Source organism: Chroicocephalus ridibundus, chromosome 2 (assembly GCF_963924245.1).
Source record: "Chroicocephalus ridibundus chromosome 2, bChrRid1.1, whole genome shotgun sequence".
NCBI classification, from domain to species: domain Eukaryota; kingdom Metazoa; phylum Chordata; class Aves; order Charadriiformes; family Laridae; genus Chroicocephalus; species Chroicocephalus ridibundus.
In genome coordinates this window covers 54060953-54085217 of record NC_086285.1, presented here as the reverse complement: position 1 = coordinate 54085217, position 24265 = coordinate 54060953, and the positions used below count along the sequence as shown (strand labels likewise).

Genomic DNA, 24265 nt, shown 5'->3' with positions numbered 1-24265 from the left:
TTAGGCAAGATCCTTGGCTTTGCAACAAAACTGTCTCAGTATCAGAAATGATCCTATGAGAATTCTGGTTTTGGTAGGGTATGTCTGTAATTTGTTACGGGCAGATATGGGTTAATTCTGGCCATGCTGCAATTCTGAAGTTGTGGTGTGACACGCTGTGGCCGAGTTCACTGGGTTAGCACAGCAGTAAAATTTCTGGGCTAGAGCTGACTTGCACCTGGCTGACCCGTTCACGTAGTGGCTAGAGAATATTGTGCCATCTGTACTTACCTTCTTAGATTTGTTTTTTTTAGGTGCTTGTAGGAGGATATAGAAATACCAGTTACTCATGAGATCCCTGTATAGGGTCATGCTTGAGTACCCCTGGGACTAGCTGCATGGTTTCTGTGGCTACAGAAAGCTAGGTATAAGTGTCTCAGTTCACTTCTGCTGCAAGACAGCATAATGCACCAATTGCACAAAGCTCAGGCACGTTGGAGAACAGGACCCCTTATTTCTTTTGCATTGCTGCAACGTATTAGTGCTGTCTTTCAAATCCATAATGTAAGTAAGTTGCTTACAGAGGTCTTACATTCAGACGTACAGATCTTGGATAATTACATTCTCAAGCTTATAGACGATGTATGAAATTGCTTTTAAAGAAATATTGGGGTTTGATGAAAAAAATGTTATTGTTGGCTTTTTTTATTTGCCATGTTTTATGAAAAAAAATGGTTAAGATATTTGTGCTGGTTGCTATCAAAGAGTAAGATAAAATGTTTTGCTTTAAACGCTTTTTGTGCAATGTCCATTTCAGGAATACTTCGTGTAGTTCTTGGGTAAAGATAGAAAAATTATTTTATTTCCTGTCTATTGTAATACTCTGCAGTTAAGCTGTACAAGTAAAGGATATAGTCGTGTCCCTCCAGCTCATTAATCTAAAATGCAAATATGCGTTCTACCTTTTTGCAAGTAACTTCTGCCTGATGAACAGCACAACAAATTAGCCATAGATAGCAGAAAAAAATCCAGAGGGAAGTGCTACGTATGGAGTGCCACGGAAATGATTAATGTTAGTCAACGGAGTCTTTCATTTAAATATTTAGTCCTCTCATGGTGACTTATTTTCAGCAAAACTGAACAATGCTTTCAATTTTTATAAAAGGCTTATTTGATTTGCATATGCACACACAATCACACATTATACATGGTACTGTCCTGTTGGTGGATTTTTCTTTGCAACAGCAGAATACCATTAAATTGTTTTCAGATTTTGATTTGCTGTAATGCTGAGATCCTTCTCTGCAGATCTGCTACATAACCATAGACATATCCTCCCCTATATTATGCAGCTAATTATTTCTGCCTAAATGCAATACTTAATTTTCTTTCTTTGCTTCTGTTGAATAGCAAACTTCCTAAACCTTCAGTTTCTCAGAATTATTTGGAGGTTTCATCCTGTTCTTTGGTATGTCCTCAGGATGTGGTATTGTGTGTTGCTGTCTGGCTGTATTTTTTATTCTGTGCTGTAGGTGACTAATGAAAATGTGAAATGCGGTATTCAGGACAGACCCCTTTAGTTTCCTACTGGCAATCCTCTGGATTTCCTACTGGATCCTCTCTTACATTTACACAATTTACTGATAATCTCTGAGGACACTTCCAAATGGCGTTTACTACTGGAATTTCATTCCCCAAGTGGTGCATTCCTCAGTGTACATTTAATGACATTGTCCAAATGAATAGATACATTGACACTTTACTTTTTTATTATTTCTTACAGTTGGTTAAAAATTTCCAGCAAAACCTACAAAATGTAAATCTCTCAAAAAAGTTTGCATACCTGAATTTGGCAAAAATGCTGTTGATGACTAAAAAGTTCTTTGAGTTATTTTTAAAGTAGAATGTTTCCTCCACTGTGTGCTGACATGTTTGTTTATCTTTTGGTATTTAAGAAAGGTTCCTCTATAAATTTACTTGACATCATCAATGAATAAATGAGAAGTGCTGTACACTTTGTGATTTAATAATTTGCCTCATTCATTTGTAGGTTTCGAGGGTGTGTTTGATTTAATAAGCTAGTGGCACCATTTCTTTAGATGGAAAATCTGAAAGCTGTTTCTGTATTCTTCCCTGTTTTCAGGCACTGTTTTAAACACCTTAGATAAGTAGTCAAACTGAAGGTTGCAATTAATTGTCCAAAACATGGGAATGGAATGCTGGTCTGGCATAACCCAAATGAGTTGCACTGAATTTGGCATGGAGCATAAAAGAAGGTGAAGTCACTTTTAATGATATGTCCCAATTCGTAAACAGGTGTTTGCCCAAGGGGAACACACCAGAGTTACATATGTGAACAATTCTAGTCCTTCCCTCCCCCAAAATATATTATGTCAATCCTTTTAGCAATTCATGTTCAGTGAGGTATTGCTTGCAGCAGTGAAAGAGATTGGATTCCAGAAATTGTGGCACTCTTTTTATCTATTAACCCATCTAATGAATGGTGTTTTAAAATTTGATTGGCAGCTTCTTTTCCTATCTTAATTAAATTGCTCCTTCACCCCCAGTGTCTTTGAAGGACAGAGCCTTTGTTAAAGTTGTCAAGTTAGTCTTTTATTGTTTGTTTCCATGGGGAACAGAGCTTGTTGACAAGTTAAGATAAAGGTGCGTAATCAAGAATATACTTGTTAAAATACTCATTAAAAACGTCTTAATAGTGCTAACTAGGACAAAGAAGAAAATGTGCCCAGTGACATTATGTTCTTCTCCACCTGAGATGCAAAGAGCTTGTAACATATTTACTAAATCAAATTCGTTAGCTAAGATAAAGATTAAAAAAAAAAAAAGGTAGTAAAGTTGTTCTGAAAGCATGAAGGCAGCTAGATGCATTGAGAGAAAAGAATTCAGTCAAAAAGCATTCTGTTTCTTTGGTAGTACTGGGTCAGCCCTTGCTTAATTTCCATTGAAGGGAAAATGTGATTAAGTCAACACTATAGAAAAATATTGTAGGTGTTAAAGGGGAAAAAATCTTGATGGGGAAGACAATTGTTAAAGAGTCTGTTTATTAAAATATTTGGTTTTAAATTAAATGTGGATTAGAAGCAAATTATTTTAAGGTCACCAATTGTGAGTTATTAAACTAATCTCCTGCAATTTGCATTTTAATATGCACCAGTAGAAATTGCTTTCTTGAACCATTTCAAGGCTTTATTTGCATGTACATTTGACTTGAGGCCAAAGTGCGCTATGCATTATTTGAAGTTCACTGACATTTCTCACGTAGATGTATTCCTGTTTATCGGAACCAGGTGGCTGTAAAAATTTGTCAGTTTAAGGAGACAGAATTTTCACTGGCTTGAAGAAGAGGTAGAAACCCAATTAGAAACAATGCTGTTAGGAATGTATTTGCCATTCACATTAATCTCATGGGCCTGGAAGACCATTGCTTGTAAAATTGTCCTCTATGATCACAACTTTTTGTAAGGAGTTCTACAGATTCTGACCTCTTTGCAAAAAAATTCTTGGCACACTTAAATTATCTGATGAAGAGCTGTACATTTTGCGCTTTTCTTACAAAATATAATAAACCAGCATAAAAACTTAGCTGGATTGATGATTCAAATTAAAGATCATTCAACTAATGCATTCTAAAGCAATTACAAATTGTGTTAGAATGAGAAAAAATTCAGGCTACAGTGTTCCTATCAGTGATACAAAAAAAGTGGTGGGAGTGTATTGCTCTTGATTTTCCTATTAGTTCTTAACCTAAAAAAATGTATTACAGAAAAAGATTAAAGAGCCCAATTTATTTTTAAAATTGGGCATTTCTACATTAAAATAATTTCTTGGGCTGCTAAGCAGTCAGAACAAGATTGGAAGGTGGTGAAGATGTTACAAAAACATGCTTTTCTTGCTACCCGCGTAGTATATGGTGCCATGGGTTAATGTATTAGCCTTTCAATTATGGGGATCTTATTCAGGTAATATGTGGAACATATTTGTTTTGACAGGTATATTGGTACCTATTGTCAGATCACTAATTACTTGGATATCAATAAAAGTAGTTGTAATTGGATATAAGGAAAAGCTCTTTACTTGTTTGACTCCTAAAAATGACTACGAATAGGACCAGACAGACAAGTCTCATGTTTTGCCTGACAGATTCTCAAATTAAATGCTAATTGCTTTCTTGAGAGAATAGTTTTCAGTAGTGAAGATGTATCCCTAAAAATATCCTTTTCTGTATTATACATAGAATATACATATTCTCCATATATAGAGAGAATATGTATATTCTCTTTCTCAAAATTTCCTATTCTAAAAATATCCAGTGTTCTCCCTGGCTGTGGAGAATAGAACCCAGGAATCCTTAGTGATTGAGTCCTGCAAATCTTAACTCCCATGACAAATTCGGAGTAAAATTAGTGTCCCAGCCAATGTAGAGGACTGTAGATTATAAGCAAAATCTGACCCTTACTGAGAAGCAAACAACTGTTGAGCGAGCTGTGTTACTGTGGAACATCACTGCCTGCATACTTCCAGTTTACACGAAGATTTCATAATATAATCTGAAGTTTGAGTACTGTAAAATATAGTGGAAAGTTTAAATACAGCCACCCAAGACCTTATTTGATAACATAATCACCTCATAGCAAATTGACAAGCACATCAGCATTATAGGCATAAATGCCACTGGTGCTTTCAAACACATTTCACAATGTGTTTACATACTAAAATATCTGTATACATACTGAGATAGTTTGCTCATCATATGAAATCTAAGAGCACACTGCTAATAAAATCTACATTTTCTGTGTATGTAAAGTGAACTCTTTAAAAAATGAGTCGTAAATTAGTTTATTGGATTAACTTAAAGCAAATGGGCTGATATTTTGCTCTTTGAACTTGTGGCATCAGATGTTCATGAAGCAGAGAGGAATGGAAGGAAATAGAGATTATAATATTAACTATTTCAATTGTCGTAATTACATTTGTGACACAGATTAAAGGAAAAGCTCTAGGAATAAGTATAGTGCAGGTGTGGGTTTTCTTTTCCGCGGAGGTATTTATGTGTCTCGAAGCAGTATCAGGCAGATTGAGAACAGAAGATAGGGACAAAAGATCACAGCACAATAGAGAAGAAACCTGCTTGATCCCCTGCCTATTTAAGTTAATTAGTTAATAGCATATTTTTCCTCCAGCTTTCTTCTGATGGGTTTGAAATGTGTGTATAAGGGTCAGTATGAAGGGGCTGTTCCGCACACGGGGATGTTAGAATATTATTTTGCATTTAAATCTTCAAGAATCTGAAAAGTTCCAGTTACCTGGAACTGATGCATTCATACTAGATGTTTTTCTTTCCCTTAGGAGTGTGTTTTATTGATTTTTTTTTTTTCCCCAGCTGTGATGAGACAGTAATTTCAAGAAGCAGAAATGTTGAATATATATTCTTCATTGATCTAAAGGGAAAAGTTGTGTTCCTATCAAATGATGTAATAGTTTCCAGTAGTCACTAAGGAAAATATTAAACAGTACTATAAACCTTTTAAAATCCTCATGTAAGAATCCACATGTAAGAATTCTAAAGGTTTGGGCAAACAATTCCCTGTAGAAGTAAGGTTAATAAGAAGTGACAAAACAGGGCAGTTCCAGAGAACTAGGTAAAGCTGATGTTCAAGTGAATTACAGGAAGACTGAGACAAGTGTAAGGTTGTTTGCCTGACATTAATGCTAGGTAAAATAATGGAATGGCTGAAATGGAATTATGTTGAAGTTATGTGGAAGTATAATATAATCAATAATGACACAAATTTATGGAAAGATGTGAGTTTTTTATTTATAGTCTTTTAATTATATGTTTAGTTTAAATTATTAAAAAAATAATTTATGTTCAGATTCCATAAAACTCCTTATTGATTGTATGCTATTGAATTTTATTATGCAGCAGTTAAGGAAAAAGCTGTATGTTCAGGATTCTGTTTTGTAACTGCCATTGTTGTTAACTCTGTGTAGTTTGCCTCCCATTTCTACTGTTGTTATTAATGTTATTTTGCAATATCACCACAAAAGGACAGGGAAGATTGGGGTTACCTGAAGATAAAGGAGAGGGGGCTAAAATTACACTGCTTTTCAAAGAGCTGCTAGATGGATTACAGATTCAGGTAATAACCTTTTTGTAAAATCTGTTGGTATGTCATCTGTGAAACACTGTCATCAAAGCTAAAAGAAAAGAGTGTCTTGACATCCTGTCATACATAGGTATGCTCCTAACTCATCTACTGTTAGAAGTTATATCAAATGACTAAAAAAAAAATCTTTGCAATATTTTCATAGATTGATAATAAAGAAATAAATTGATAAATACCCAGTTGAAGCATGTTGAAAATTGGAAGATACTTGAAAAGAAAACAAGTGATTATGGAGGAGTAAACTGTTAAGTGAAGCAGCAGATGAATTGAGAGAGGCACCACTGGCTGATAGCACATGGAGAAAAACAGATAAGAGGAGCACTCACTAGAAAAGACTAAATGAAAGAGAGCAGTTTCCAATTAGCAGTGATAATTACTGACACAAGTACCCCCTTGCCATTTTGAAAGAGATTTTGTCCATCAGTACTCTGATAATAACTCTTGATAATGGTAGTGATCTTCAAATGCTGAAAATGCTAAATATTAACTTTGAGGGAAAGAATTTTTTAATTTAATATAGAGCTACTTTTTATCAAGTGAATTATAACATTGGGGTAACTCTTTGATAAAGTTAAATGTAGTTGCAGGTTTTCTTTTTCTGTGAATGTTGTTATGAGTGATAGCAGGTGAGTATGTTTCATCCACACACAGAAAATTGCTGTTTAAGAATAAAATTATATATTAAGAATTATATGGACTTATTTATTATCTTTATATATTTTAATATATATATGAAATTATGTGATTAAGAATTAGAATTAAATATGGGGGGAATAAGTATTTTGCTATCTCATTTACATTTTGCATTTGATTTTTCCTCGTGTTAAATCTCAGTTATGCTGAAGTCAGTGACAAAGCTTTCTTTAACTTAAAGAGAATTTCTTCCTTTATTAATATAGAGTCAATTTTATTTTTTACAATTGGTCAATATTTTAATTTTTATGTATTTACTATAGAACAACTGTGGAGCAAAAATCCACGTTTTTAGATTTGTGGAAAAAAAAAAGACTATGAAGTTTGACCTACATATACTGTATGTAAGAAATTTACTTAAAATTATTTACTTTTACAGGACATACTAGAATTCAGTACTTCAATTTTAATGGAAAACTGAAAAACCATTCCGATCACATGAAATTCTGTTCTCTATATTTTGCTTATGTCTTGAAGTATTGTGAACACTGGGAAAAAATGCCATTCATGACTGTGTCGCAAAAATTTTACTCTTATCCTGTCTCATCAGTACTTAAGGGGATGATCACTAACTCATGCCTACAGATGCTGTATTAGGGTTAGCTGATATTGTAAAAATTAAAGCGTGTAACGTCCTCCAACTTTTATAGCTGTTTTTAAGGAAGAAGAAAGGTAAACTGTATAAGGAAGGGACAATTCTAAGGGGGTCCTGATGTATAGAGCGGTGTGGCACAAGAATACATCTCTCCTGGAGTTCTTAAGAACATAGCAACTTTTTGCTTAAAATCTATTATTCAGTTGCTTATTTCAGTGAAGTTAAGGGAAGGGCATTTATTGATAATGATGTTTGACTCTAATGAGATGAAATTGTCCTTTCATACTATTTCTCATATGTTTCATTACAGTATTTACTGCTAAAGATCATCTGTGCATATCTCTTGAACAGGTTGGGTTTGCTCTGTTATGCTATGGGTGAGCGAGATTAACAGCAGCAGTTTTCATCTAGAGAAGTTAGGATTCCTCTGTAGTCAATAGAGAGAAAGAAGGGTCTTCTGGAGTCAAAGGCACTTCTGTCATTGAAACAAAAAAGGCAATGGTCCCTCCACATTTATAGAGGACATTAAGGGAAACTAGCCACCTCATCTTAGAATTTGTCTTTGTGGATTCCACTCTGTTTTAAACAGCTATGTTCTTGTACTTGCTCCAAAAGAAAAGAAGGCTGCATCTTCCTGGTTCTGCATAGTTTCTTTGCTCTGTGAGGGTAGCAGACATTTTTTCCTCCAGTTCCTTTAATGGTAAGCTTTGCAATGGAGTTATTTCCTTTGGGAAATGATTTTTCTTTTATATTTTCCCCTAGGAATTTTCCATTATGAAAAGAACATAATGTTTGGTTCATATTCTTATTGCACAGCAGGTTTTCTTTAGTACTTCTTCCCACAGGAATGGTGCTCAGTAATTCTCTCCAGTCCTATCATTTAACAACATGCCAGCTGTCTGCTTTCTTACACAATCAATGGAGCTCAGTAAGTTAGTTCTACACCTGATACGAGGTTTTATCTATTTTTATATGTTTTCGTAATTAATTTTTGACAAGTGCCTCAGCATCACTCTGAGGGCATTGCTTACTTGGAACCTGGCTATGCGGTCTGAGTTCAGCCGTGTGCACCTGCAATGTGAATCTGAACTGCCATCCTTCTCTATGGGCTCCTAAGCAGACTCCAAGGCATTTTTGGTAACAGTGGAGGCAAGCACTGGAAGGGGTCATGAAAAAGGTATGAATATGAACTATTCATGAATATGAGTGAAAACAGAGAAAGGTTTTTCCTTACATTCCTACCATTTTATTTGTGTTAATTTCTGCCATCATTCATAACAAATGCTTTTTTTTTTTTTTTTATGGCAGCAGATGCTAAAGGAAGCGATGGTTGCTACTCTTTCAGAGGATGTAACTGTATAATTTAGGTCATGTTTCTGAGTTCCACCAACTTGAAACATCAAAGTGAATTTGTTCTGATATTTGGCCAACTTACTTAGTCATCCTTCTAGACAAAACGTTTATCTGGATTTTTGGTCTGCAGTGTGGCTAGAATGTGCGCTACCCAGATGTGTTTTCCTAACTTTGATGCAATAGAATAAAGCAAACATAAATACCCTTTTGAATACATCTCGTTATGACCAGTAATGGTTGAAACTAAATTAAAACTATTAGATTTGACTGAACCAGGGCATGAACTTCAGATGTATTACATCAGGGGAACAAGGCGAGTGTTTAAATTGAGCTTTTTTTGAAAGGAAAATCTTTTCTTATCAGAAAGCCTATCTCAGCCAAAATCTGTAAGAACATTTGTTACTAATTTAGTGGGGTGTGTTTGCATGTGGTTATATATTAGCATTGAAAAACGAGCTCTTTCCTGCTCTACGTAATTGAGGGTACTATTTGTTAATCCAAATTTTATGCAGCGGAACTATCCATAAACTTCTGCTCAGACAATGAGGAGATTTTTCTAGGACTAAAACAGAGAAAGATACAAGGTTAGTTATCACATTTCAAACACTGAAGCATACCTGACATTTGCTGTCTCTTTCCTCTGCTCTCCTACTTCCATGATCCCCAGTGGGAGTTTTAGTCTATGTCAGCAGGACTTAGAAAAGACCTTACACATCTTGTCTCATCTCCTCCTTAGACTCAGTTGCCTGTTAGAATAAAGGAGGAGTTGAGGAATGAGATGTTTGTATGGAAGGCTGCAATATAAATACACTAATTCTTGTGCATTTGATGGTAGGCTGTTTAACGCTTTTTTTCCTTCATGGAAAAAATGGCTTTCTTCTAGGAAGTAGAGTTGTGAATTGAACTTTGAATCATTTTGAGTGTGCCTCCAAAACCTTTTTGAAGGTGAAAGATTGTTCCCCCTTTAACTTTAGGTTGGCCTGAACTGTCTTGCTTTTCTGTCACCATACTAGGGTATATAAGTAGGGAGGCTAGGTGAAAAATGAGTTTATCTCAATAACCAGCATACTTGCCACACAGCTGTTGTTTCAGTAGAGAAGTGGTGCTAAACGTATTGGAAGGAGTTTCTTTAATCTGTTTGTTAGCTCTTCTCTATCTTTTCATTATTTTAAGGAAAAGAACTACAATGTGGGATTAGCAGTCCCTTACTGAAAGTAAGGAAGAAGTCATATTTCCAAAGGCATGGGTGAAGGACTTCTGCCTGCACTGCCAATTTTGGACTGTTTTCATGACATTCCTCAAAGGCTAAGAGTTCGTAAATGCATCATTAAATAACGTATTTCAAAATTAATGTTAGAAAGCCATATAGCTTCGGGTATATTTAGAAGTGCAGCAGGAGAACAACATAGAATGTTATGATTAATAATAAAGCCCAAATCCTGTAAATATGTACATGTATATATAATGTTGACATTTACTTTATTGGACGCCAATCCATAGCTTGTGGTGAGACATACTTGCTTCGTCAGAATAATCCTACGATAAAACAGCTTTTGCACACTAAAATAATTACTAGTTTTGCAGCTTGTCTTATTTTGAACGTAAGATGAACCAGTTTGGGAGACAAACATTTCCTTATTTTGGTTTTATGTTTTGATTTCTGCTTAAGTTCTAACTCCTATGTTTAACTGGTAGAATGCACTGCCTGAGTTTATTGTGTGGCTAGGGCAGGTGTGCATGTAAAGAAAACTGCACCTGATTCTGTTCCTGTGAGCTTTGTGCTTGTGAATAAGCAGGGTATTTCAGCTGGGAATTCTTAATTTGTCAGTTTGAGAGAAGAGAGTTAGAAGGTGCAGTTCCAGGTGTGCAGAAGAATAAGTGTCACTGGCCATTATCTGCAGCATAACGAATTTGGTGACCTAAAAATATATGTTCTTTTGATCACCGCCTGAAGAGTTGCCACTGAATACACTGTAGTGTTACTTCAGGTGGTTCCTTTTTTCTTGTCTGTCTTTTTCTATAGATGGAGGGTCCCAGGCAGGGATATGATAAGCTCTTTGCTTCTTCATTATTACATTAAGTCCACCTGCTCAGTGGCAGTAGGATATTTTTGGTCTATCAATAATTGTCTTGCTCCCAAAAAATGAAATCTACATCACTGAAAATAATCGCACCTCTGTGGCAGTAACTTGTTGGCATAGACGTTGAGTATTGTATGAAATCGGATGCAACTCAAGTTTGTGAAGTTAAATTTGAGTATTGTTGTGGAGCAAGCATTATTGCAGACTGTGCTGTACTTCATCTGTGGAAGAACGCAAGATTCTGCTTTGTCTGAAACTTACTCTTGTGTCACCTTGCATGAACAATGAGTTTTTACTTTCACTAAATGACTCTTTTGAAACCATCTTTCTATTTTTGCTAGTAAATCCAGTAAAAACTAGTGAACTCCAATCTTTTTGCTGAATTCTCTTCAAGTTTTACACAGACTGTATTTTTGACTGAGTTTTATAAAACCTGCATTTCATCATGATGTTCCTTTGTTTTGAAATGGTTACATCTCTTTCAGAACAAAAACCAGAAGAATTTACAGGAACCTTGTAATTCAAAGACGAGGTATTTAAGAAAGCAATTAGTATGTTTTGTGACGTTTGCACTTTGACTTGAGAAGCCCATTTTATTTCCAAATGTATTGGCATGTGTTCTCAAGATTTTACTAATAATAGAGAAATTCTATAAAGTATCTCAAAAGAGAAAAGTAATTTTAATGAGAGATGTCCTGAAATTAGTGTTGTAGTTAAGTTTGAGCTTCTAATTAGCCTGCCATCCGTTTCCTTTGATTGCTATGTTTAGAATTTGTTTCCAGAGTGTATTCTTCTAATTTAATCATTCTGAGTCCTACTGTTGCTCTCAGACACTGTGTTAGCAATCACAAAGTTTTTTAATCACTTACAGTTATATGCTAGCCAGCCTGAACGGGGAGTTCTGGAAATTTCCTCAGGTGGCTCAGTATAAAGCAGAAATGCCAAAATCGCAAGTGGGATTGGGTGGACAAGTTTAATAGCTTGGAATTTAGCTTAGTACTTCACTGTCTTGACTAGCTTGCTGATTTGTTTGATATTGATACTATTATTGTTAAAGGTGTTGGAATAGAATTTGCTGGAATGGCTTTGTGTTCATCTATACAGATGGAAAAATATCTATGTTATGTGTTAATTGGATTTGTTTTTATTAACCTTTTTAAAATGTGTTTGTCACCATGTTTGTTTTTCACTACTATAATAAAATATAAAAATGAGATGAACTTGATTTAGGAGTTGTGTTTTACTGTGTACTTTCTGATAGGCAATGATTTGTGAATTTATTCTAGATTCCTAAAACTGTACTCATCACCTAACATGCTTCAGATGCTTTTTTCCCCACTAGGTACATATGACTAATCACACTGAGAGTAGTGGTCTCTAATAAGATGAAATCCTGCCTTTTCTGAATCGATGCAACGTTCCCCCTGCAGTTAGCAAATCCTTGGTTTTACCCATTGAGCTTCACTGTATATAACGTTTGCATAAGTATGATCTAACGGGTCTCTCAATTTCCTGGCCATCCATAGATCCCATTGGACTGAAATACAATTAGAAATTTTCAGGATGAGACCCCTGTTAGCTTTTTTTTTTTAACCGTTTGTTTAGGTTCACAGCGTATTTTAATATACAAAGCACGTAACTTCACCATTTAAAATTTGTTCCTTTGTTGTAAAATATTTTTTTTTTTGGTCATCATTACATAATACCATATATTTGGTGATATAAACCAAACTCTCCAACTCTCTGTCTCTATTTAGCTAATGTTTGGCTGTATTTTGTTATGCATTGCTGCCAGTTCAACCACAGTTTCACAGTGAAACTCTGTCTTCAATATTCATTGACTCTCAGAGATCCTGTGACATATCTGTGCGTTATTTAGCACATCCCTATGCTTAAATGGAACTTTTGTTTTGAAAGGGTAAGTAAAGGTTTCATTGTAACTAACTGGCTTCTTGGGTTTTGTGTAATTTATAGCAGATGTTATTTCACTCAGATAAGCTACTAATTTTATAACTCTGCTTTTAAATTTGGATTTTATGATGTAGAACTTGCTTCTAAATGTATTGGAAAATATCATATATGTTTAGGAATATGTTTGTAACCTTCCTTCAAGAAATTATTTTTTTTACCCCACCTTCGTGTTTAATAGTTGTACCAAATAAAAAATTACTCACATGCAAAAGTGGCTGCAATATTTACTTGTGGATAGGCTAGCAAAAAGAGGTCAAGTGTCAGGTATTGACCGTATTAAGTTATCTGGCTTCTCAAAAATGCTAAACCCCTTTAATAAAAAAAAAAAAAAAAAAAAGTCAAGCAAATAGAAGTAAATTAAACAAGTTAGAACAATCTTAACTGTAATCCTTGCCACACATGGAAGAAATACCAGAGACAACAGGAATTCTTCTTTTCTGTTACCATGGATTTAAAGAAGGAAGCTCAGATAAAGATAGGCAGCAATATAAAACATGAAGATGTCTTTAAATAGAACTAGTAAACTGGCAACAGTGATGCAAACAGGCAGGTTTTTGCCACTACATTAGTACTGAAAAACTTTCAACATTGATTTATGCATATGAAGAGCTGCATGTTTAGACTTAGGGGAATATGAATATTCTTCCTTTACTTAGCTTGTACACACTGTGTAGAGCTAACCAGGTTGTTGTCTTGCTTGTATTTTACTGACATAGCTTGTTTAAATAATTTGTCTAGTCAAAATGCAGATTTGCTATGAAGTAGATTGACATTGATCTATCCAGGTTTAAATTTGAATTTAAATGTATTACCAATTTTAGTTAATGCACTCAAGTGCCTGGGGTTCTGAACCCACTAATAACCTTCAAAAAACTTTCCTAGTTAGAGTGTAGTGGCGTAGATAAAAGCTGGGGGAACAGAGACGCATGAAGACAAAGTAGTAGCCTCTTTTCTTTTTGAGTGTTTTAAAGAGGAAAAAATGAAAAGGGTAGAGATCTCTTTCCTTTTGAATTGTTCATTTTTATATCATTATGTCTGTGGATAGTTGAAATGATAGTTACTTTATGCCGAAAGATTTCTTATTAACATCATTGTCACTAGTTCCTAAAGTGTAATAAAATAAGATGCAATGTGACTTTCTGTGGTAATAATCCACTGTTGCCTGCATTTGGTTTGCGGAAGTAAGACACAGGTTTGTTATATGTGAAGTCTCAAAAAAGGATTCTGAATTTAAAAGGTACGTGCATTTGGCTTTTGTAGAGTGTTTGAGTTGGTTGCCATTTTAAGCTGTAACCTGTGATGTGCTCGTAGACGATACTGCTTCATGGCAAATTCCAGTTGAAGGTGCAGTAGAGCTGTTAATCATAATTCTGTCATGGAAATAACACAGAAGAAAACAAAACCACACAGCTTCCCTTACAACCTTGAGTATTTTGTTAATCTAGCTGTTCTAGTTTCCAGAGGCACAGATTGCTATAGTAATTACTCGTGATGATCAATAATTTCTTGTTCATCAAGTCAGGCAGTAGAACTTTGTGAGAATAGCTGGGTGCATCCAGATAGAGCATGGGTCGTAGTGCTGCAGCTTCTTTCGTCTCTCTGCTGTCTTCTCAGATCGGGGTCACATTGGGTTTCACTTGAAAGTTGAGTATTCAGTGTCTAGTGAATTGGTCCTTTGTTGTCATCACGGTGGGCCTATGCCACAGTTTCAAAAACTGTGGTCGTGGTTAGCACTAGCCGAGGCATTCATACAAGGGTCAGATAATTGTGGCCTGAGGTACTTAATCCCAAGGTGCGCTCTCACGTACCCACTGCAGCGCTGTGGGAACGCCGTAGCGTTTAGAAGTGCTCCCTTGAAGGAGTGACATGGTTATTCTTTCTGGTGACTGAGTGTTTGATAAAGATCGCTCGCTGACATGGATATCTTTGCCCGCATTCCATAAAGCCTTAGTCACTGTCAAAAGCTGTGTGCACAATGGTTGTTGAGTGAGATGGTCTGCACAGGGAATCAGGCTGCTAATCACTGTTTTGTTATGTTGTAAACTACTTTGATAGTTGCCCGTTAAAAAAAAAAAAAAAGTTTGCTCCCAGAATAAGGGATATTCAGGATTTTATTAATTAAACTGATATTATCACTTATGTTATCTGTTTTAAAAGTTTTCTTTGCTGTGTCTTAACCTTTGTATATGGCTGCATGCCATGTGTGCCAGGTAAACAAAGGGACTTGTAAGGAAAAAAATATTTTACTTTAAATTCTTACATGTTCTATGTGAACTAGGTTATGTGATGGAGACTTCTTAAAACCATGAGAAAAATATTCTGTTAGAACTTGTTATAGATTTAGCATCTGGGTTGTATTTCCCTCTCTAAAATGAGTGAATGTGGGGAAGGGTGAATTACAGTAGTAGTAGTAGTAAATGTCCTTGCAGTAGGAATGAACAAGCAGTAACCCCAGCATTTCTCAGCCCTCTATTTTTTTTTTTCTGCTTTACGTGCATTAGAATCCTGGTTTATGAAGATCTAATTTTGTTTAAAAACGGTTGGAAAGATCAAATAAGTACCTTGCAATAAATTATTCCATATTAAGCTAAGATCAAGTGCCAGAAGAGACCTGTGAACTCGTGATCTCCATTTTTGCTTGTATAACTCTATGTACAGAATGGCTCTTTTGAAACCAGGTATAAAAGTTTAGACTATGGATTAATTTACCATGGAGTACGTAATAGTCGTGATAATCCCTGTGTCTGTTTCAGAATAATTACAGTTCTGATGTTGTTTTTCATATTTTAACAAATTTTTTATAGAAGATTTGCTCCTAAGTGCTATGGATGAAATGTAAAGAGATTCTGTATTCCTTAAATGTCAAACTTCTGCTCTCTTCAAACTTGATTTCTGCTAAAGATGAAGATACTTCAAATTTACCAGAAGCTGAACCCTGTGTGATAGAACTGGTGAGAATAAGACTAGTTGGCTAAAGTTTCACCAGTGGTGGACAGTTACGTTTTTCTTGGCTGTCTCAAAAAACCACAAATGTGTCAGTCATGATTCCTGTTCTCCATTTTAGACTATGGTATAAAACCTGTGGGAGTCTTCAGTCCCAATGGTGTTAGGGACTCCCAAGAAAATATACCGCCAAGTCAAAAGAAAGCTCTTTGGAACTTCATACTCATTTCTTGCCCTTTACTTTTTCAACTTCTTAGCCAGCTAATAAGAAGGCATTTTGTATTTTTGGAATTGTATTGGTTTTTTTTGTATTATTGGAATAAGCCTGAGAGTGGTGTTCATTATTGCCCAAGGAACTTGTCTGAATATACAAGACTGGGTATGTTGCAAGACTTTTTCAAGGGGGATTACTAATTTTGAAGTTACTGCTGGATGTAAAACGCTGCCTAAAAAATATCTTTAAGTAAGCAATAATAATGGAGAAATCTGATTGTTCTGAAAACTGGAATCACCATTGGTTTACAATTTTCAAATGCTTGACGTCTTATGAGGTCTACTTAGCAATGAAATAAGAGAGAAATATTTCTGCTTGAACACTTAAGACGGAAAATACAAGAAATGCTCTGTGCTTGGAAATTATTGCAGTCAAATCCTTGTAATAGCGTTGAGAGGTGAAGTTCTAAAGATTATAAAAGTACTTCTGGATTTCAGCTTTGCCTTTGCAACTGTGAATATGAAATTTAGTAAAAAAAATCTTAAATATGATCTTAATTTAGAGAATAGTTCTCATCTGCCTTTCGTTCTTTTTTTTCCTTTTTACAACATGATTTCATTAATAACTTACTTGTAATTTGCTAGGTATGTGTATTGGAACAGAGAAGAACTTGGTCAGAAAAATTTAAACAAAAAAGAATGTAAATGGAAATCAAGTTTTGGTCAGTTGTAAAAAAATATATTTAATACTGTACTTTCAACCCATTACAATACTTCTAGTACTTCTTAAATCTTTCCCGCATCAGCTACTTTCCTTTCTTCCATTGCTTTTAGGCAGAAAGTTTGAAAAACTTACTTTTAGTTTTCTCTGTTTGAAAGCTTTGCGATATTAAATAAGGAGAAAGAAAAATGTTAAATAGGCAATGATAGGCCTTATGCAATAAAGATGGACTTTTACTTGGTAATTTCCAGTTGATCTAAGAACTTTGCATCTAAGCTACACTAGGAACTGCCAGTTGCAATATATTTTTCCACCTACTCTGTGATAAAGTGAGACAGGGAGAGATTTCCTTTTTTTTTGGTATTTTATATCTGTTTAGAAAGATAATATAGTAGATCTTAAATAAACAAACTGAAAAACTACTGTGAGAATTGAAGATATCGTTGGGAAATTATGGAGAAACCATGACTGAGTCTGAAGAGGCCAGGATCTCAGTTTGCAAAGGGTATGGATTCTTTCTTTCCCTCAACTGTTGTAAAATACAATTAGAGATAATTTTCAGGTGAAAATAAAATAATTAAAAATGTGAATGTCATGGGTTTAGAACTTCTTAATCCTTAAATTCTGCAAGTGTTTGAATGGAGAACCCCAGAACCCTTCTAAAATTCATAGTTTATGTCCTGGGAGTTATTTAGGGTAATTTTCCTCTGTGAGGAAAGACGACTTTTTTTTTCCCCTCATACTAAGTATTTACTGTGGAACCATGTGTTGTCAAAGTTATCTTCAGTCCCTTCCAGCTGCTTTCTATGTTGCTTTGGCTTTCAGTTCTCAGCATGTCTTAGGGTGCTGTCTTGACAACTTTTTTTTCTGTCTGTGGTGTAGGCTTTTTTAAAACTACAAGACTGTGTATGCCTACGTTATTATATTGTAATTAATATTGTATTATCCTGGATATTCCGGATCTCAGAAAGCGATATTATTCATCTGTTAGCAGAATAATTAGTACTTAGAAATGTTTTTCCCCCTCTTTGGTTTCTCTACAAGTGTAAAGTAGAACTCGTATATATGTAGTCTTTTAAAGATTTAATTGCTATATGTTTCAGTGACCTGCAACACTCTGAAGACTGCACCCCTCCTTTAGAGACTTAGGCCTGTCACTGATATAATATTTGTCTTGTATTATTGTGCCTTCAGAACTGTAAAATTTCATACCAAAGACAAACGTCTTAACAGTTGTACTTTTAAGTGTTTTTTATCAAGCTGCTTTCAAAATAGCTTATAGACTTGGTACATTAAGTATTGTTTGGGAGTACTAGGATATTTGTTTTACATCTATAGCCTATGAAAAGGTGAGCATCTCCTTTGTTCATCATTTTAAAATGGAAAGAAAGCAAATTTTCTAATGAAGGATCCTTAAGATAAAAGGCATGCCAGTTACTTCTCTTTATGCAATTTATGCTCCAGAGGTATACAGTACAGCGTACATTGAAATATAGCACGGAGTGAGAGACTGCCGTTCATTAATGACTCAGTCTAGAAAGTGTCCTTTGCCTTTGTTATTTAAGTGGGCTTTAGGTAGTTGTCCTGTAAGTGCAACTGTCTTTGCCTGACTCCTCAGCAAAATGTATATTAGTTGAGCATGATAGGATACAGCTAGCCTGCCTTTATTCCAAATTCCAGGAATTCAGAATTCATCCACTGCACTATCCCATCCGGTAATGACATTATAGGAAGCATACTGATGAATGTCATCAGCATGTTAAATTCATCTTAGCATATTTTTCTTCCCAAAATTCTCAAGCGCATATTGGACAGGAAAGATGGTTAGATATTTGAAGTCTACTGTTAGGGTGAGGAGACCTTGTCTCCTGTTGTTGCTTGTCTCCTCAGAAAGATGAAGCTGTACAGTGCATAAAGTTACTGGTTACAGTGGTCAGATGCAACTGACGTAGGGTACTAGGTAGTGTTGCATTTGCCATGTAGCTTTGTCACCCATAACTGAAAAGTAACGGCAATACGGAAGTCTACCTGGTGCAGATCATGAGGTATGGAGATCATCAGTGCTTTGGTCAGCATGCGGGCATGATTGCATCAGGTGATATGTCCGTGATACTGTTAGTCTTCTCTAACCAAAGTGTGTTATGTTGGTTTTCACTATTTGGGATTAATTTCTCACTTCTCTTTCACATGGTTAGCTGGGCTTGCTTTGTTTTGTTTTGTTACTTGGCTCTGATTTATGTAGTGTTTGGACTCATGAGTGTCCTGTGGGTTCTCCATTTTATTTGGAAACATTACATTTTCAAATCTAAAACAAAAGCTATCAACACATTTTGTTTGAAATGTTTCATATTTATAGTTCCCTAAAATTCTGTTTTCTTTATCTTCCCAGTCACATGGGAGCTTGGAGGGAACACACACATCTCTAATGCCAGTGTTGCAGATTAAAAATAGTTTTCCTCCACCAAATGCTAACAGCTGGTTGGCTTTGTTTCCCGGCTGAAGATGCATCGTATAGTATTTTCGTTTTCCCGGCTGTTGCCAAATGTTAATGGATCGAGCTCTGCAAGTTCTACTTTGTAAATTCAGTTGTAATACTAATTACACTTTAACTGCATTTATGTGAGGCTTTTCACAACTCCAGTCATGCACCTATTACCCATTTTGCAGATAAATAAACGGAAGGAGAAAGTGGTTGTGAGAGGTGCTTTGTGTTGACTTAAATGATAGTGAATATAATCAGCGCTGCTGTAAGCCAAGTATTGTTCAGGCAACAAGAAGATGTAGTGCCATTCAGGAGAACAGGTCTTGTAAGTTGTGCTCCCACAAGATAAAACCCCTAACCATCATTCCTTTCCTTTAGTTGAAGTAATTCAGTTCAAATACCGTGGAAAATCTCTTGTTGTCATATTGAAATTACAGCAGTTGCACATTGAAATCACTGTCATCTTCACTTTTCACCAGTGATGGAAAATATCTAAACACTGTATTTCAAGAAAGAAGGCGTTTATAGCAATGTTTTTCAAAATATCTATTTTTGTAATGCTGTGAGTGGACAGTATTATATACAATGTCAAGTTATTTCTGAACTGGGTAGAATATCATATAATAGCTCTTATGTTTTTCGCCATCTTGAAGTACTCAGCAAAACTATCTTACCATCTTACAAGGAGTGAATCTGCCATTTTATTTTATTTTGAAAATTCTTTCATAATGTCTGGCAGTAGAAGTGGTATTGCCTTCATACATATGATCCATAATGTTTATGTTTTGGCATAAAAGCTGAAGCAACTAGTGCAAAACGTGGAGAGACTCGAGAGTTAATAAAATAACAGATGGCAATTATGTTCATGTGGAAATAATTATATACCGCATTTTTAATTGCATAAAATCAATGTATTGGTTTTGATTAATACAGGAGGCTTGCTGGTCATATATGGATTAGTGTCTTGTGTAGTATAAACCTGAAAGGTAGTTTGTTATCATGCATTATGTGACGTGATATGGGGATCAATTTCAGGAACACTTTAAGAATATGCTCTAAACAGAATCCTTTCTACACTGATTGTACTAGATGGATTAATCCTCTTGCCATATGGACTTGAAATTGCCTTGTGTACACAAAAGAAAAATCTAGATAAATGATAACTCATTTAATACTCTGTAGTTTGTGTTTATGGAAAACAGAATTCCACAGGATCTTCTAAAGGAAAACAAGAGTGTGCCAAAGGTAATTTCAGTGTTGAGTGTTCACGGATGGTAAAATTACATTTAACAGACGTTTGTAATTTTTGCAGGTAATAGCTCTAGCAGATGCAGCAGAAGAAAATCAAGCCAATGTGTTCCAGGCATTCACAAAGTTGAAAAGTGCCACCCATCTGATGATTATGCTCATTAGTCTGTGGCAGAAGCTCAGCGCTGATCAAGTTGCTATTCTGGAAGCTACTTTTTTGCCATTAGCAGAAGATACACCAGAGCTGGTAAGAATCTGTAAGAGCTGCTCGGAAAATGCTCATTGACAGAGCTTTAAGCACTTAAATTTTTCCCATGTACTTTGTTGAAGGCTGTCTTTTGAAGTTATTTAGTAGCCTTATTAAGTAGGTGTTTGATGCAAACTATGTTGATTACACAGGGAAGTGGGAAAGTCCTTCGTTATCAAGCCAAGTAGGAGTGTATCACATAAATTTAGCTGGTTTTAGCTTCTGCCCAGTTGTTAACACAAACAGAATAGCCCCAATTTTTGAAGACTCTAATATAAATGCTATGTAATACACATACATTTGTATTCACATGCACACATTCCAATAGAACCATAAAATATAGACATGTCCACACAGTAATACAGTATATTTAATCCATTAAGCATTTGCTATACGTTGTCTTCAGTGTTTACGCATTGCTTTATATAATGGATGCAAGTTATACAAAGGAAATACTGTGAATAGATAATGTACTTTTATTCTTCAGACCATGCTCTAGATAGACCTGCTTCATGTAGATATCTTGAAAATTCTGCTCTGATTTAGTGAGTGTGACGATGGGAGATTGCGTGCAAAACTTGAAGAATGGTCTGTAAAGAAAGATAATGCTGTGTTCTATTCTTGCCTAAGGTCCCCAGCTAAACAGTGCTTTAGTTGCATTAAAGAATGTTCTAAATTTAAAACAACTAGAGTTCATCTCTAGTTAGTTTCAAGTCCAGCCTTTTTACTGGATTCTAGAATAAAATACTTAGAGATAGCATGCCACAATTAGAGGAGAAAAAATTCTGACATTAATACATCTCAACGGTTTCTTTTAGATATCTGAACTATAAAGTATACTGCATAACCTTTCACAAATGACTTCTATAGAATAAAAAATAAAGATTATCTAAGTACATATTGATTTTAATTTTCATGCTTTGCAGAGGGTTTTTTGCAATATACAGTGAAACCAGACTTTGATACATGCCTGGAATACTTAGAATGGTTTGTGGCTGTTTAGAAAGCTTGTGTTGGGTTCCAAGTGAATCTAGGCTCATCTGCAATTTCTCCCTGTGGAGAAAAAAAGTGTTTTGTCATTTTACATGTTAGTGACCCACAGGAGGCAAAGCAAAACAGTTTTGTTGAGATTTGTTTTGGATTTTTTCCTCATTTAAACTTGAAAACTCAAGCTGTGCAAATAAGGAGTGTGCATTCCCATGAATGGAATTTAACGAAAGTTAGTATGAATCTTATGAAAGCCCAAACAACCATTTTTTGCATGATTCACTTTTATTTTGCCGTCAGGAATTGCATTGCTTTGACACATGTTTTGATAAAAGATGGTGAAATCTGTTATGTATCCTATAACTCAGGATATCACTTCAGTGTATATCTCGATGTGGTTTTGTTTTTTATAGTAGTTAACAATATTCCATGTTAAAGCTGTAAGACCTCACATAAATATTGTAAGGATGTACATCCTGCAGAGCAGCCAGGATGAAAAATGTAAACCAACAATAACCAGAGGTGGAAATGGAATTGAAGCCTTGACAAAATACTGAAATACATGCCATATTGAAGTTGTTATAGTACCACAGAAATCTGAATGTAATTTAAGGAGAAGTTTAGGCAGGGAAGGGGGAAATCTTCTGACATACCAATGGTATTTACAGACAGAAGCTCCTAGCTAGCGTTCAGGTTTCCTTGCAAGCAGTTGAGTGGAACGCTGGTGAAAGAAAGTACTCTGAAGAATTTTTATTTACACTTCAAACAATCCTGCACAATGGTTTGTTGTATTTTTCTTTGGAGGGAATGTGTTAGAAGACAGTTGGGATGCAGTCTACATCTCCAGAACGTTTTCTGCCTTGTGAGCATTAAACTGTGGAAGTGTTTTTTCAATAAAAGGGAAATGTTTAGAATATACTGTTACCATAAAAAGAAATGCTTCTCTGACCATAACATCAACATTATTCTCATACATGCCATTCCATTTAGAACAGATTGCATCTTGTTTTCTAGACCTGGCAATAACTCTTGTCAGATATTTAGCAAATACAAAAGTGGTGTTTTGTGTTCCCATTGTCACCAGTCTTTTTTTCAGACTGCTAAATGGTTTCTGTTGCTGCAGACTTTTGTCTAAGAATATATAAAATTTGGGTTTTCTCGTCTACAAAGGTATAGCAGAAATATTACTGCAAACTTGGGTATTTTCTGGGAATAACGCATATTTGGCATCATATTTTGTTTCCAGCAGTAAACTTCTAACTAGCATCTAAATAGTATTGCTTTGATTAAAATGATTAAAGGGTTGCTCTTGTTTACTATTGGAAATGCAAGGGCATTCCCCTTATTCAGTGATTCTTTCATGAATTCTGCACAGTCTGAGAAGTATAACATCAGAAATTGAATGAGATCTCTTAGGTCTCTGCTTTTGACTAGTGGGATAAATGAGCTAATTCTTCTGCTGATGAAACCATTTAGAAAGTGATGCCAAAACTGAATAGAAGTTAATCTTAGTCATGTGGAAGTGAGGTGCATTTTTGTCCCAATGTACTTTGTTACTGTGTGACTAAAATTAAACCTATATTCAAAATACAGAAGTATATGTTGTCAGTATTTCAGAGCATAGTGATACAGCTCCATGCAAACAAACTATCCTTCAAAAGGTATACTGATTTTGAGTCCTGTGTTTTGCTATCTGTTGAAATATATGGCAGAAAACTATTTTAGAGTGCTTTTGGAGACAAAAGAATCCATGATCACCATAATAATATTAATGATGTATCAGAGATTTTATTATGCAATTCACTTTTTTCAGAACAGTTGATGACTGTTCTGCAAGACTTAGCATATTTGTTAGTAGCTTTTAATAATGAGTGACAACAATTTGAAGTAGTATAGAGTCTGAAAAATGAAAAAGGCAAGAAACATTTTAAGGGATGTTTTTCAGTGATTATACTTTACCAAGCTGAGTTGTCTGGGTGGAAAGATATATTTGAAAAATGCTGAGTTTGTGATAAAGCATATGTTTACAATAGGAAATCCTTTTGGGAAAGGAGGGAATTTGTCCAGGCTAATTTAAAGGATTCAAAGGGTTCATGCTACATGGGATAGTTTTGATATAACGGTTGCATGGCATCTGGATTGACTTATGTCTGATTGTTAAGTTATTAATGCTTTCTTTGTTTAAGATATTACAAAGGGAAAAAAATATTTGTCAATACTAACATTCTAACTTTAGGACTGATGGAGGGCCCTCAGCAGTATGGCCATCAATATTAATTTTACTATAGAATTAACATTTTCATACTTCTTATGATTTTATGAAATAATGACATACAGGTCCTTCATTGCTCAGAATCATGCCTTTCTTGTTATAGTCACATTTGTGATGCTAGAGTAAATAGTAATAGCTACAAACTGGCATTGAGGAAGTACATTTTCATCTCCTTTTATTTATGTTTGGAATCATACCAACCAAGTAAATGTCTGTATTTGATCTTAACTTCTTATTGAAATTGTAATTTGAAGGAAAAAAAAAAAAAAAGCCTGAGGGTGAAATGCATATT

General features: G+C 35.1%; 1 protein-coding gene across 3 annotated transcripts in view; it reads left to right on the top strand.

The window, feature by feature from the left end:
* BBS9 (Bardet-Biedl syndrome 9) overlaps positions 1-24265 on the top strand; it is a 316361-nt gene that overhangs the window by 117656 nt on the left and 174440 nt on the right. For all 3 annotated transcript variants that reach the window (XM_063325516.1, XM_063325517.1, XM_063325515.1), the window contains one exon: positions 20532-20714. In XM_063325516.1, the coding sequence (XP_063181586.1) occupies positions 20532-20714 (183 nt within the window). The remainder of the gene's footprint in view (positions 1-20531; positions 20715-24265) is intronic.